Source organism: Tetrao urogallus, assembly GCF_951394365.1.
Source record: "Tetrao urogallus genome assembly, chromosome: 1".
NCBI classification, from domain to species: Eukaryota; Metazoa; Chordata; class Aves; order Galliformes; family Phasianidae; genus Tetrao; species Tetrao urogallus.
In genome coordinates this window covers 5,893,156-5,909,939 of record NC_136813.1, presented here as the reverse complement: position 1 = coordinate 5,909,939, position 16,784 = coordinate 5,893,156, and the positions used below count along the sequence as shown (strand labels likewise).

Below are 16,784 nucleotides of genomic sequence, written 5' to 3'. Positions count from 1 at the left end.
TCCATGTTCGGTCTTAAACTGCAGGCTGCAAACAAGAAGGCAACACCTGTACATGCATGAAGGGCACACTCCCTCTGCAGCTTTCATGAGTGACCTCGTCCTGATGCAGAGATATCTTACAAGTTCTTTGCAGTCTACCACTTAAACTGAAATGCCCTCAGAGGCTTTAGTAGGAAATGAAGTCACATGGAAAGGGACTCCAGTGCCTGGAGAATAAAAGACTGTCCACGCATCCTAAAGATCTCACTAGACTCAGCCTGCTAACAGTGAAGATTAATGCAAAACCTCCTTGCCCCATTTGGTGACCATCCCTCATCCTGAGTGTACCTGAAGAACACGCAGGTCTCCTGTTGTCCAATATACCCATGGCATTTTAAGTTTTAGTTTCAGCCCCTCATTCACTTGGGTATCCTTTCTGACTAACTGCATTGCTTGGGTCACAAACAGAGCTACTTTGCAGCATTAGACGTCAGACCTGCCCCACGATAAAGCTTCCTATTGGCCAAGAAATATCTTCTCAACTCCTGAAGAAGGTATTTAGGATGCACTTTGATTACTTAATTCCCACAAAGTCATGGGAATTTCACAAACATATGACATACATGGTTCCAACAGGTAGAATTTGGTGTGAAGTCCAACACAGAAACATTTCTTAATTGTCCTGTAATTTTCCTTTCCTTTTGCAGTCTCATCAAAAGGAAAGAAAAAAATAACAGGTGAAAATTGAAGTTGCCAGTATTTGCCTGCCTTCTCTTCTATGCTTCACAAATTCTGTCTAATGAATAAATGATGTTTATTTTGCATGATTTATGACAACATATGAGAAATCACTTCTCTGTATTATTTCAAGCAAAGACGTACATCATTCAGTGCAAGGAACATTAAGCATGGAGCGCACTGTGAATGAACCTTTCCAGTAAATGCATGAGCAGCAGGAAACCCCCAGTAACGTGCTGCCCAACACGAGGTGAGAGGCTGCTCATATCATATGTGAATGGTAACAGAAACAGCCTCACCTGGGAAACAGGATGTCAGGCTCAGTACAGACATCAGAAACTCCAGTTTCTCCCTGGGAAATGACCCAGTTCATCGTCCCTTTTTTCCTCTATAACAGAGACAGAGAGAGGCAAGATGATTTCAAGGCAATTAACATTTGCTAACCAAGGTTGCAAACAAAGCTGATAATAAAAGCAGCAACTGCCTCCAGCAATGCTCTCCAGCAAAGTCCTCTTCATTAACTTTAGCCTCTCAGGACAACAACCAGAGATACAACTTCAGGGAATTGATTCTAGGAACTTAAACTGCCAGGCTTCCTGTGTGAGTGACACCCAATGGATTCAACCAGAAAACAAATCTCTTGACTACTGGAGAAGTCAGTGGAGGTGAGCACAGGCTGGTTCTTCCCTCAGCCTTCAGGGACAGAATGCTGGATCCCTCAGCCCAGTGATCAGTATGTAACAGCTACCAGGACATGGTCCTTAGCCACTTGGTCTAAGTGGCCTTGCTTGAGCAAGGGACTTGGACAAGATGATATCCAGAGGTCCATTCCAATCTCAGCTGTTCTGTGATCCTTGGTTTGATCCAACACAGGTGTCTTACATTTCAGCAAGACAACCAACTATACGAGGAGGAATCCAGAGAGCAACTCCTCTGTTGTACTTTGCATCTAAACCAAGTGGCCAGTCAAGTCATGGCACACCAGGAGGCACCAATTCAACCGGCCCTTGAGATTCAGCTGGAAATCCTCTACGTTGTACTGTGTAAAACTTACATTGATAATAATTTCCTTCAAGTTTCCCACTGTGTCCAGGCTGAGAAGAAAGTTTTCGTAAAACCTCATTTTGACTTTCTTTTGCCTGATAAGAAGGACACCCATGTCCCTGAGAACAAAGTCAACATTCAGTCCGTTTGAGACACAGCAAGAGAGATACATCACGGTCTCCTTCACACAGTTCTCCATGGCATCCAGGGGATGAGATGCCTCCAGGGCAATTGTGGTGTAGTCCAATAGGACAGCTAGTGTAGAACCTATTAACACCAGAGGAGCACAGTGACACATAACTAAGGTATTAATTGCAATCGGCTTTCAGCAGTCTTCAGGCCTTGAGACAATTACACTTTACAGAATGGGCTTCTTGAGTCCAGGTAATATAAGGCCATTGGAACTACCCCCACTCAGTGTGCAGGCACGGAGGGATTGAGTGATGCAGCATGCTCTGACAACCTCCTACAATTAAGGAAAACAGAGAAGCTGCTCAGACCCTCTGAGAAATGTTCAGATAGATTTATGGGCCAATGTGGCAAATTTTAGGCCCAGCAACCATTGCTAGACACCAGCCAGACATGCCAAATGTTTCAAAGGAACATCCTGGTTTCAGCTGGGATGTTATGATGCTATGTTTTCATTCCAGGAGAAAAACAGTGTTGTGGTTTAACCCTGTAAGTGTTATCAACAGCAAATACAGTTTTATTTCATCTTCTCACCAGGCAGAATTCTTTTAGCATAGTTAAGATCAAAAATTCTTCTGATAATGTTGGACATTTGAAATACAGGTCTGTGAATGATTAAGCAATCATTTCTTCCTATATGTAGCTCTTGTGTATGAACAGCAAAAGTCCCCAGTCCAACTATTTCAATGCTCTAGAAGGAATAAAAGGAGAAAGGAAATTGGGTAAAGAAAAATTAACACAATTAGAAGGTTTCTTAAATCTCTAATGCATCCTGGAAGGATCAGGTGATCTGGGTGATCTACTCTGGCAGTGTGGAATGGAAACTGAAAGGATCAATCATTTGAGTATACCAAATCTTATTTTTTTTCCGTAAATGCTCAGAAAAATCTATTTTGTGGCACACTTGTAAACTGCATTTTAAAGCAGAAAAAAAAATAAATAGCAAAGGAAGAGAAGTACAGTTGGATACATTGATCTACATTAAGCTACCAGAGTATGAGAGGAAACACAAGGCACAATGATTACCCTGCTCAGTGCCAACTGCCGCCGAACATCAAGAGACACCTGATCCCAAATCTGCACGATCTCTGCAGAGCAAGACAGAAGACATGGCATGCTCAGCGTCCCCGAGCTTACTGCCATGCAGCACATTGCTAAACCAATTATTGTACTTAGAATCACAGAATATCCCAGGTTGGAAGGGAACCACCAGGATCATCGCGTTCAACTCCAAGTTCTGCACAGCACTGCCCAAAAGGCAAACCCTATGTCTGAGAGTGGTGTCCCAATGCTCCTTGTGCTCTGGGAGTTCAGGGCTGTGCCCACTGCCCTCTGGGTCAGTAACCTCCCACCTCCCCTGAAACAGCTCCATGCCATTCCCTCAGGCCCTGTTGCTCCCCACACATCTTCCCCTCCAAAACCTCACCTCACCTCTTTTCAATGCTCTCTAATAGCTTGATCATAGAACGGCTTAGGAATGAAGGGACCTCAAAGATTGTCAAGCTCCAAGCCCCCTGCCACAGGCAGGGCCAGCAACCTCCATATCTGATACTAGATGTCCTTTATTGTAGCACCCAAAATCGCACACAGTACTTGAACTGCACCAGCACTGAGCAGGACAATCCTTTCTCACAACTGAATAGAGAGTATCATGAAAAAGCTCCGGATGCTCTTACCTTTGGTTGTGAGAGACATCAGTGTTGGAAACAAGGCTCTTTCAGATGCTTTCCAGTCACCTTTCCGTGGCCAGAAAAAGGAAGTCATGGCTGTCATTACTCACCCTTTAGGTAAACCCCTGGACCTGAAAGTTCAAAGATGTTTCTCTCTTGCACTGTTATAAACACCCTCATCTGGATGTCAGAGGAGCCATCCAGTGCTCTCCTACTGCCTCTCTTCTCCTTCACACAGCAAAGCAGCACAAGAGAAAAGCAGACACGAGAGCAGCAGGCATTGGGAACAGAGCTGGGCAGCACCAACCCCTAGGTCACAACTGACTCCACTTGCGGGCCAGAAGAGGGCTGCTTCCTTTCCCTGCAAGGAGCTTCACCTTGAACTGACCATTTTGGGCAATACCTCATCCCCAAAGTCCCAAAGTCCCCTTAGGCTACGGGCTGAAGTGAACCACAACCTACTTGGCTACAACATCTGGTAGTGAATGAGCACGTTTTATCTTTCTCCTGAATAAAAGAACAAATGAGAAGGTTTGTGTGATGGCAGGAAATGAGTAGAGTGCTGTTTAGTATTCCCTTCTTCATAGCCTGGAGAAAGCAAACTGCTTAATGGGCAGAGAGGTTACCTCTCACATGCAGGGGTTTTACGTCCATTCACCATCAGTATCAACGCAGACTGTTATGCAAGTCCACAGTGAAAATCCACCTCCAAATGGACTCACAGTAAGGGAGAAACCTAAAACAGCATATTGGAAAATTAACTTCCACACCTCTGCACTACAGTATTTCCACACTGTTAACCACTTGCGTTTTGTAGGATACAAAACTCATCATGCCTGGAACAAGGTGGTGAGCTCCAGCCCAGCACCACTGCCTGCTTCCCCAGAGCGAGCTTTAGAGTGGCTTCTCCTTGAGGCAATGGAACATGACAGCTGCAGAGAATGGGATGACAGACAGAAAGTCCATAACACCTGGAAGCCTCTTCAAAGAATTAGGAATATCCCCAACCACCACCGTTTGCACCCAAGCATTTTTAATGCATTCAGACACCAGCATCTCCATCACACATTGACATGGGGTGGAGGAAGCATCAGAAAGCTGTTCTGCTTTGTCACTGATTCCTTCTTATATGGCTGCTCCAATATTACATGTAGGAAAACAGAGTGTAGTGGTGGTGGGCCTGCTTGAAACATCACACAAACTTCTACAACAGACCAGGGTGCTTAAAAACAAACCTTTTTCTTCATTGCAGTAGTGCTATGGACATTGTGCTGTCTGGAACATTAAATATTTGATAATATTGAAGAGAAGATGCTCTCTCTACTAAACAAAGGACACCAGCTTCACCCAACGTGACTCCTCCTACCCTCAGCATCACACAAAAAACATTCTTTACGCTCTAAGTTCTGAGAACAGAAAAGTTCCACGGAGAGGCTCATAGGATCAAGACAACCTTCTGTTCACATCAATGTTTCTCTACATAGACACCAATAATTTCCCCTCAAACACTGCAAAGGTACCTCACAGATCTTGAAGCGACTTAAAAACATCTTGATGTAACCTATTATTCTAATTTTCTCTATAGAAAAAAACCTCTACATACCAAGAAGCATTTTTCTCCCTCTCCTCACTCCTCATGCCTTAAACAGAGAAAGCTGAATGGAGACAAAACTCACCAAGTACCTCCACTGTCAATAACCTGTCACCTCACAGCTCTAGGCTGCAAAATACAAATCTATTAATCCAAGTATGCCCCTAAGAGCTGTTTCAAAGGTATTTATTGGGCCAGCAGGGAAAAAGTCCCAGAGACTACTCAAGACAGATACTTGGGATCAAGCTCCATTGCATCTTCTAAAGAGAGGGAGATGTACTATCTATACAAGCTGGGGACAGCAATCTTAGCTGTCCACGAATTAAAAGCATTTACAGAGCAAGGACCAGCAAGAAAAACATCAGCATACTCTCAGTTTCCCCATCTCCTGCACAATGAGACTAAGTTAACTTCACTTACAATTAAACACCACCTCAGAACTTCACACAAGCATGAAACTGCTTTGTCATTTCTTATTTTGTTATTCCTTCCATTTTAAATACAGGTTCAAAAGAGTCTTTCTACACGTGCATACTGACTTTTGCTGTAGTCAAGCATTTCCATCAAAGAAACACACAGACAAGCAGTTTTCACAGATTTTAATTTTAAATAATTTGAGAAATATAAAAGTTACAAGGTGGTCTATTCAGACTAATCGTTTTTTTTCTGCCTCAGAGTTCTTCAGTGAAGTTATCTGCTGTATATTTCAGATCAGAGAGCACTTCAAATGACATGATTCAAGCTTATGTTTTCCAGAAGAGAGGGTTCTGTGTCAGGCGTCTCTGGAAGTTCTCATACCTACAAAAAATAAGTAAATAAACAAACTCTAATAGAAATCCTGAGGAATTAGTCCCCGTTATTTTTTTCCTCTTAGCAAATAATTCTAACTTCTACATTTATTATCCACAGTAACATTTTAGCAAAATATAATAATTAACAGAGTGGAATGAAGCATGCAAACATGTCATCCTAATTTCACTTTTCTAACCAGCAAAGATGTGCAGACAATGTTGGAATTCACTACAGATCCAGAATAGTAGGAAAAAAACCCCAAAAAACAACCAAAACCGGAGGAAGAACAATTTCCCTGGCTTTCTCAACTTGCAGACTCTGAGCTACAAGAGCCTGGACAGCCCTTCAAACCACCACAAACACAAGCTGTAAGGTAACACAAGCTACTACTGCTGAAACAAAGACAACAAAAACCTCTACATCTGGAAATTTCTAAGCCAATTCCAATTAGAGAAGAAATTCTGGAAGGTTTTATTATCATCCCACTCATATTAAAAGAGAAGGGCTTTTAATTAATGGCATTCTAAGCATTAGTGCATTTCCATTGCAGCTAGCCCACTGCAGAGACCTCAGATATATACTCAGATACTCTGTTTTACAAGCTATAATTAAATACGTTACAATGACTCACAAACAGATGAAACTTTTTTTTTTTTAAAAAAAATCTCTTTTGGCTGTAATCAATTTAACAGATTTACATACACAAACATGTTTGCTTTATTGGAGTTATGCCTCACTTCACTTTACTGTTCAGAACAAAGGCAAATTCAGCATTACTCAGGGAGCAGCCAGCCATTACCCTGCTTTTCCAGCCTGCCTTCCCTTTGGTTTCTCACTGGAGACTCCCCACATGTGGGATGCTTACAGTTACCTCCTATTTAGGAAGAAATCTGCATCAAATTACATTTCCAAAGGAAACATATTGCTTATGTTAACTGCTCACATACTCATGCTGACCCATGCTGATGACTCAACTATCCAGAAAGCCCAAAATACTATTTTAAGAAGGCTTATGTCAATAAATATTGAGGAAAAAAAAAAAAAAAAAAAAAAAAGGCTACACTTATAAACTGTAGGAAAGAATTTTTAAGACATTCAGAAGCACTGCCCACAGTTTACCTCCAGAGAATCACCATCCCTGCTAGGAAACCTCTTTTAAGCCAGCTGCTGGAAAACAACTCTCAGGGAGACTGTCTCATGCTGGTGGCAGAACCACGTAAACTTGGAACGTGATTTCTCCATCCCTCCCACCTTCTTAAGCAACAAAACCCTGATGGCTACAAGCATAAAAACAACTCGTAACAACAAACTGACAGGCATCAGTGTTCCATGTTCCCATTACTCAAAAACCTGCAGCCAGCAACACACTGCAAATCAACGTGTATGAAGGGTGACATTTCCAGTGCAACAAAATGCACAGGCTATAAAAATTACATGAAAATGGTGACAAGTTTAAAACCAGTAGAAAGAGCATCTCAGCTTCACAACAGCATTTCTGCATCATCTTGCTGGAACAGCATGACAGTAATACTTAGAAAAGAGCTGTTTTGATGCCGAGGAAAAATATACAATAGTTACTAAAGATAGTTTCCATTACCATTTCAGAACTACATTTGCAGGAATGAAAGCCTCAGAGGGGTTTGGTGTCATCTGTGCCTGAGTAACAGCAAATGAGGATGCAAAATTATAGAAGTTATCCAACATTTTCTGGGTGAACTGAAATAAAAGAAAGATACTAAGTAAGTACTTTGTTAAATACAGTTTGTTGTGCAACATGTCAGCAGATACACAACTCCTATGCGAAATAAAAACAGCACTGTTATCTAGAATCCTGTGGGAAAGTAGAAACATTAGAGCAAGAGAAGTCAGTTTAAAAAGAGATCAAAATATGATAACTCTTAATTTCGCCCTCAGATCCACCTACTGTTTAGAAAACATTCTCAGATCTTCACTTGTGGCCTCCTTGGCCAATGTCATCCAACTGGATAAAGAGCTCCAGGAAGAAATTTTCTTTGTGACAAACAAGTGATTCAGTCACAAACCATCAGGTGAACAGCAGGCCAAGTTAAAGCTGAGAAGCCCAACTCACAGCAAAACAGCAATTGTTCAACCAGCAGAAAAGTCTCCAGCAATCTGCCTCATGAGCAATAGGACTAGAGGGAACGGCCTCAACTTGTGCCAGGGGAGGTTCAGGTTGGGTATTAGTAAAAACTTCTCTGAAGGAGTGGTCAGGTGCTGGAACTGGCTGCCCAGGGAGGCAGTGGAGTCACCATCTCTGGAGGTGCTCAAGAAATGTTCAGATGTTGTACTTAGGGATGTGGTTTAGTGGGGAAATATTGCTGGTAGGTAGACAGCTGGACTGGATGATATTGGAGGTCTTTTCCAACCTTGATTCTATGATTACAACTCACTGCCAGACTCCAGCAACAGGGAAACTTCCTTCAGCTATGTAGTCTGTAATATTTTCTTCTTTCCCCTACTTGCTGTAGGAGAAAAATAAATGTGTTGTTTTGGTGGGAGAACAAATTATTTTCAGAGACAGTAAAATGATAGAGTAAAACAGAATCTGGAGCAATATACAGAATCATACAGTAGTTGGAAGGAACCTCTGAAGATCACCTACTGCAATGCCTGTGCCATGGGCACAGATGTCTTCCATGAGCTCTAGCTGCTCCAAGTCCTGTCCAACCCAACTCTGAACATTTCCAATCATAGGTTGCCCACAGAAGCTGTGGATGCCTTATCTCATCACTCCCATCATGAAGAACTTCTTCCTAATTTCTGATCTAAACCTACCCTCTTTCAGTTTAAAACCATTGCACTTGCCTTTCAAAAAGACTCTTAAAAACTCATTTGATGTACTGAACGGCCACGATAAGGCCCATGCAAAGTCTTCTGTTCTGCTGAACAAACCCAGCTGTCTTCACAGGAGAGGTGCTCCAGCTCTCTATCATTTTTCATGGCCCTCCTCTGGATTTCTCATGCTGACGCCCCAGAACTGGATGTAACTGCTCCAAAGCTCCCCTCCACCTGCTCTGACACAAATGGATCGGAAGAGCTGATGTCTGAGAATGAGTAGCCCTCCCTCAGCCTCATCCCTCTCACACTACTGTCTCACTTCTTTCTATTTACTTTCTTAATATGATAATTTTCTCTAGCTACAAAACCACATATAAATATAAGATAAAGCTTCATAAACCTTTCCAAAAATGTAGTGGAAGAACAATGCCACAGTTTAGCTTAAAAATCAGTTTAACATTCCGCTCCCTTTTAAAAAGGAAAACCCACCTAATTGGAGAAACATTTGTTGCTAATGTTATGCAGTAATGAATTGTTTTTCTTCTTTAAATATTGTTGCCAGAAAAATCCACCAGTGGAAATGCAAAACAACCTGAAATATACCTTATTAACCTATGACTTTATTATAGGAACTAATGGAATCAAAAATATTACTTAGATGTCATTAGCCCCTAACTTCCCCAACCCCAAAAATCTCTGTTAGCTCTTATATACAAAAATAGCTGTAATCAACTACTAACTTTCTCCGAAAGAGACATTTACCTATGTGAAGATACTATTTGTATAAACTGTCAGAGGACATCAGCTTCATGATCAGGATTACTGTTCAATTACCAGTCTACTTCAGCAAGTATCTGTAGGAAAAGTGAGCAAGAAAAAGCCTCAAGAAAAGCCTCTTCAGCTCCTGAAATTTTAAAAGGTAACGCCAGAGCCATCAGTTTTAGAGAAAAGACTTGCTATTCAGATCAAGTTCGCCCTGAACTATTGTTAGAGTGTGATCTAACTGCTTGCGCTGGCTGAGGATTTCCAGAGGTTGAGACTAACAGACAGGATAGGTAAAAATTGGCCAGTACTGCAGGTTTCACGCAAAAAGAAAAAATCCTGTTCCACAGGATGAAGAAACAACAAAACACGTTTCTGTGGGAGAAGGCATGATTTTATAATTCTGCAGAACTACATCAGAAGGATTTCTCAGGAGTCAGTGGTACACCTAGATATCTATATTAATCCAGCCCATGTATACCTTGAGTAATTTTTGACCATCGTTGCAGAATGCTGTGCACTTAAACTGCAGCATCTAAAATCAGCATAGATCCACTGTCTCACGTGCATTTCACTGCAGTTGCTCCTATAGGGAAGTCTCGCCTACTTTTTCTAACAGTGACATGGGTATGACAGAATGCATTGGCTGAATACAGAAATACAAAATCTGATCATTTACAGGAGACAGCCTTCTAGTGTAAGAAAAAGTCATTGCAAATTTTCAAACTATCCATCCAAACGATCTGGTGACAACTAGGTTGGTTACACCCCTAAAAGCACCCACAAAGGCTTCGTTTTGTATTTTGAATTAATTCTTCAGAGCCCATGCTTTTAAAACTTCAGAACTGCAGAGGATTTCTGAGAACAGGATGTTAGTAATACCTCCGTGAACGAATCTACCGATGACACAGCAGCATTTGCCACAGGAGTCTGCTGTGCCAGGTTCTCCAGCAGCTCCACCGAGATGCCGATCTGGGCCACCGTTGGTGTCTGCGGGAGGTTCATGGCACCAAAGGGGTGCTGGCTTCCCTTCCCTGAAAGCACCACAAACAGCACGTTAGACCTGATACACACTTGAAGACAGTGCTACTGGCATTCCAGTGTTTCTTCTGTACGAGGTCCCTGGTGGGAGGTGTGGAACACATCATCCCTATCACAGAAATCAGACAGCACAGTCCAAACACAGGTACATGTACGCACAGGCACACACACTACAGAAAAACAGGAAACACACAGCACTGCTGCACAACAGCTTGACTCATTCAAACGTGGTGCTTTTGAACCTGTTTATGCATGAAAAAACAGACAACGTTCCTTCAAGATCACCCTGACTTGAAGCTACCCCTGAGCAGGGCTGCACGGCCCCGCATTTCATCAAACAGCTCGAAACCACCAAGGGTCAAAGAAATAACCATGGAGCAGAAAGGCCTCTGGCTTTGCAGAAGCCATGAACAGAACAATGCATTAAGCAGAAAAACACCCCCAGGTTGCATATTGCTCTTGCAGGCATCATCCCAGTCCCTGTCATCACCTGTGACTCAGTATTAACCAGCAAATCCTGCCTAAGCTTTAGCTAGAAGCTCTGCACACAGTGACAAACACCGAGAGACAAGTGGCTTTAATCACACAACCCTCTTTAGGGGACCGCGGTGCTACTGGGATGATTTTTTTTTCCTAAATAAATTCAAATAAATGCAATGAAAGAAGTACTGATGCTTCAGTAGCCCTCTCTGCTGTCTTACTAGCAGCAGGGAGCAAAGCCAATGAATAGCTATCCTGCAGACCTATAAATACTATATGGAGCTGCAAAAAAGTGCTAACTGAAATCTAAAGTACCTTCTGACTCAGTTCCACTACATTTCCAAGCACTGTTCTATGGACACTTTAACACAGCTTTTTAAAAAGTATTAAAAGTTAGGAGAAACAACTGAGAAGTCTGCTTTTAGACTTCACAAGTTTCTACCAAGACTACTGAGAAGTACGGTCTGACTAACTTCTCACAGCTCTACAGGAGCTCTACAGGAATCTTTTTGATGGTACCATGGCATTCTTCTGAGACACCTTCAGAACCTGATCTGGAAATCTCTTATTCAAAAAAAGATTACCTGAGTAATAACACCTGTAATCAAGAAAAAGAGTCTGAGTTAATGATTCAGTGTCCACTCCACAAATGAATTCTTCATATTCAAGTGCACTTCCTAAAAGCAATTTCCCCTTTAGTTCAGCACTGATAAACTACTTGTACCAAACTTGGAAACACATTCACCAGCACTGGCCTTCCTAAGTGAGCAGAAGGATAAGCAAACTAAAAATCCTGGGGCAACACAAATTTCCTTGACCCTCACTGTCCAGAGTGCCTAACACTCCTAACAGCGCAGCCACTCCTTAAGATGTCCAACACAGGCAACTTACATTGCAAAACCAGCACATTCCAGACACTGAACAAACTGAAGAGCTATAAATTGTGCAATTAACCTTTCCCAAAGCTGCTGTATTCAAATCCTGAGCCACTTCAGCTGACTACTTATAGCCACAGAAGTAGCACAAGCTGGCCTTTATCACACAGTAGGAAAGAAACTGCTACAATCACTGCTTCACAGGGAACTGACAAACAGTATGGAACAGAAATTTGTTCCAATCACACTTAACAACGGAATAAGCTCAAGACAACACAGCACACCACAGAGCAGCTGTTAATACAGCTATATAACATCACCAGCAACAAGCTGATGTCACAAAATATACTTCTAGTGATATTACTAAAATTACACAACAGTAATTTGAGTTTTATCATTTTAAATGCACACTTTCCTAACATACCCTAATAAAAAGCTGACATTGTGGCTACTTCTCCATGCTACACAACTGTTCCAGCTCATAAACAGAGCAGGCAGCCTCTTTGTTCTATTAGAAGTTGCAAAGCCACACATTAACTTTGTTGTGCTATTTGTTGTCCAAGCTAGCCCTTACCATCTTTGCTTTAGCATGCACTCAGGAGGTCAGAAACATCTGCCCAACCTGCATGTTTCTTACAAGCCTGGGTACAGGCTAGCTTGCTTCTCCTAACCCCAACCATCTAAGTGACAACATTAGAAACACCTGGACAATGGAGCTACCTCTTTCTTTAATCTCTTTACAGAACAGCACTGCCACCTACTAGCTAGGGAAAAAAAAAAAAAAGGCACTCTGAAGCAGGATACATCCTGGCACCCCACTGGTTTGCTGAAGGGTGTATCATTGGAATTTATCCTCTTCTTCCATTTCACAGATTCATATCAGCAGCAGGCTCCAGCAGTTAGCCTGAGACAGTCAAACAGATTTTAGAAGACAGTAATGCCTCTCCAATTCCTTTCTCCATAACCACTCACTTTTGCTTCCCCTTTTCAGTCTCAGTCTTCCTCACTGAACATCCTCACGAACTTAACTTCCTTGTTATCACAGCAACAGCTCATTCTGACTCCAATTCTGAAATAAGCAGTATACAACAGAAACAGCTGATCAGAGCAAGCACAGCACTGCCACCTGGCATGGAAGCTCATCCTCAAGCACAATCCCTTGCACACTGATGCGACCAAAATGTTGAGACAGAAGAAAACGTAGTTCAGAACAAAGTTAAGATTTCTCCCTTGAAAAATATGGTTAAAGGTACTGTTCTGCAAAAGCATCTGAAGTTACCTTCACCTACAAAGCTCTCTGAAAATACATACAAATAAGGAAGTCTTAGGAGTGTGATGAGCATGCTGCAGAAGTGACAGAAAAAACAGATGATATACACTTTGTTCTTTATTACTGAAATGCTTTAAAGCTGCTTGATGGACATACCTTCCCTTAGGAGCAGAAAGCTGTGTCTCGGGGGTGGTTTGTCATTTTTACAACATGCATAACAAAAAATGCCCACATAATTATGTATTAACAGAAAAAATATATACACACACACACACACACTGTTCAGGTAGCATCAGCCTTCTCTCAGTCAGCTCAAAACCACCAAAAATATTTGGAAGACTGATTTCCACTGACAATACTCCTTATTGGACAATTATGCAGTGCACACTACCAGAGGCAGTGAGCTTTCTGAAGTCACCATGCTACACTTTGCCCATTGCAAAACCTTTCTCTGTGCTACAAAGAATACAACAGCTAAACAGCTGGAGCAAGAGGAAATAGTGCAGCACTCTCTAGCTGAACGCATGAAAACCACACCAAGGAAAATACAGACTCATTCCTAATCAGATTCTGTGGAAGCACTGGAAAACACGTCAAACTTGTTGAGCTGAATTTCCAGATTTACACTGCATACAAGATAAGAGTGGGAAATTTCATTAGGAACACATACACACAGACTTTCACAAAACTGACTGAATGCTTTTAGTTACTTATCTGCTAGGGACTACCTGAATACAGAGAACCACCTATACAAAAAAAACACTTAATAAAAACACCTTCTGACATTCAGTTTCTCATACATACAGTAACACATCCATTATGCCGACTGCTATGTTGTTCTACACTTACCAGATTTCAAACCAGAAATTTTAAAGATTGCACTTGGCTTCTCGTTAGTAACAAACCCCAGCAGCTGCCACACTGCCATCCCACTCTGGTCCGGGTAACAAAAGTAGACAGATCCTCCCATTCCTTCAGGAAATGGTACAGTTCCCAGCATGAAGACCACTACGTGGTTGATGTTTTCATAGTCTGGTAAGTCAAACACAAATTTGTCTTCGGCCACTTGCTGGGGAGCTGCTTGTACCTACAGAGAACAAAGCCTTCGTTAATGTTTTCCATTTCTGGCTAACTACAAATAGCCCTTTACAGAAACATACCTATGGTGAGACGTAACTAAAAGTGAGGCACGTACTAACCTAAACAGCACATAGCCAGATGAAAGTCAAACAAAGCAGAACAACTGCCACAAAAGTATCACTGGAAAGGCACAACAATGTTCTACCTACACTGGAAGTATATCCTACCCAGCACTACGAGAGCAGAATACCTTCACTCCCCACGTGCGTAGGAGGGAAATAAGGTGCAGAAGAGGTTGCCAAGTCTATAAGCAGTGGCTGTTGACCACCTGGCTGGCACAACCCCCGGAGCACGGCAACCTGTTCACACAGGAAATACAATAAACCTTCAGACAGGCGGCACAGGGACGCCAGAGACAGATAACATCCTCCTCTTCACCCCAGCTGCCACAACCCTGCGGCCAAGGCACGCTATAGCGTTAAAATGGCTCTTTTAAGCTCCCGCCTCGCCTCTGAAGAGCCCAAGCCTGCTCGTCAGCAGAAAGGACAGGATCCACAACGGAGCTGCCCCGTGGGGACTGGAGGCAGGAGCCGGCCAAGGCGCGGCCCCTCGGCAGTCCCACCCGCCCCGAGCGGGCTGAGGGCCCCGCTCACCAGCCTGCCCGCCACCAGGCAGCCGAACATGGCGGCGGCAGCCACCGAACCCCCCTCAACCGCTCCGCTGCTGCCGAGCCTCCTCCATCAGCGGCGGCTGCCGGAACTGGCTGTGCCGCCGTCAGGCCGCGTGCCGCCATCACTTCCGGTTCGCGCGCAGACTACAACTCCCATGGTGCACCGCGCGTCCCCTGCCCCGGGAGGCGGCGCGCGGCGCTGCGTTTATTGCGTTTTTTGCGTTTATTGCGTTTGTGTTCCTTGCCCCGAGTGAATTTGTTGACTCAGTAGAAGCGGCGCCCGTGTGGCCGTGAGGGCCAATGGTATCATGTGTTGCGTTACAAAGTGCGTGGCCAACAGGGCGAGGGAGGTTATCCAAGTCTTTCCTTGTGCTGCCCTGTTGCACGTGTCCCGTTCTGGGCACCTCTCCAGCAAAAGGCCACAGGATTTGGGCCCAGAGAATCTCCTGTGTGAGGAAAGGCTGAGGGACCTGGGGCTGCTTGGTCTGAAGAAAAGCCGACTGAGAGGGGATCTTCTCAGTGCTTATTGGGTGGAAGGCAGGCGGAGGAGACAGGCTCTTCTCAGTGGTGCCCGGTGGCAGAACAAGGGGCAATGGGAACAAAAGGGAACACAGCAAGTACCATACGAACACAGTCAAAAACCTTACTGTGAGGGTGACAGAGCCTTGGAACAGGCTGCCCTGAGACATGGTGGAGTCTCCTTCTCTGGAGATACTCAGAACTCATCTGAATGCTTTCCTGTGCAACCTGCTGTAGGGTACCTGGTTTGGCAGGGGGTTGATGGGCTCGATGATCTCCAGAGGTCCCTTCCAACCGCTGTGGTTCTGTTATTCTCTAAAATGATGTATTTCTTCACATGGCACAGATGCTGCCAGTCATACATACGGGAATTTTATGTATGCTCAAAAAACGTTGCATGTGTTCAAAGAAAAATACAACTTGACTTACAGTTTTAAACTGTAATTGGGGAGATTTAGATTAGATATAGGAGGAAATTCTTTACTCAGAGGGCAGTGAGGCCGTGGCACAGGCTGCCTGGGGAAGCTGTGAGTGCCCCATCCTTGGAGGTCCTCAAGGCCAGGTTGGATGGGCCCAGGGCTGCCTGAGTTGCTGGGTGGCAGCCAGCCCATGGCAGGGAATTTGGGACTGGATGGGCTTTAAGGTCTCTTCCAACCCAAACCATTCTGTGATTCTATGATTATATGAATGGTACTACAGTTGCTTTAACCACAGAGGATGCAACTCCAAACCAAACTGCTTTTACCTTGTGCTTTTACTCTTATGTATAATTTCTGCAGGCTGGAGATGAGGCACTAGGATTTCATCAAGGCAGCCATTCCTATCTCTGAGTTAGGATATGGCTGATGAGCTCTGCTTAGTGAAGTGCAGAGGGAATTTTGTATCTTGGGTCTGTATCTAGAAATTGAAGTTGATGTTGAAAGATGAGATCCAAAGTGTTTAAATTCAGATACATTTGGCCAAAGAAATTAGAAGCAAATAAAATCTGCATTTAGAAAACTAAAAAAATCAAAAAATAAAGCTTAATTAAAAAACAAAAGAAAACAATCTGATTAAACATGCTGACATGCTGTAAAAGTACACTGAGAGAATACTGACTTGACAGTATACAGTAATGCATTAACATGAAACAGAATTTGTCTTCACAGATATAGTGCAGAAGCTGGCAGCTTCTACTGGTGAGATTTTCGAGCCTGCATCAAACCTTCCACAGGCAGTCTCATGCCATGGTTAACATCATGCACCATCTCGGTGGACCTGATAGGAACAGTTCTCGTTCTCTGTG

At 43.2% G+C, this 16,784-nt stretch overlaps 1 protein-coding gene across 3 annotated transcripts; it reads right to left on the bottom strand.

The window, feature by feature from the left end:
• Positions 1-5,954: 5,954 nt before the first annotated feature.
• HIKESHI (heat shock protein nuclear import factor hikeshi) lies at positions 5,955-14,993 on the bottom strand (the record flags this gene model as incomplete). 3 transcript variants are annotated; one of them, XM_079543045.1, is made up of 6 exons in its annotated part: positions 5,955-6,009; positions 7,601-7,719; positions 10,447-10,598; positions 14,080-14,262; positions 14,561-14,669; positions 14,964-14,993. In XM_079543045.1, 6 exons carry the CDS (start codon positions 14,991-14,993, stop codon positions 5,955-5,957), a joined length of 648 nt encoding a protein of 215 aa, XP_079399171.1. The 3 variants fall into 3 exon arrangements, with proteins under 3 accessions (XP_079399171.1, XP_079399172.1, XP_079399173.1); XM_079543046.1 differs by lacking the exon at positions 14,561-14,669 and having other exon boundaries at positions 14,080-14,317; XM_079543047.1 differs by lacking the exon at positions 14,561-14,669 and having other exon boundaries at positions 7,601-7,659; positions 14,080-14,317.
• Positions 14,994-16,784: the final 1,791 nt, after the last annotated feature.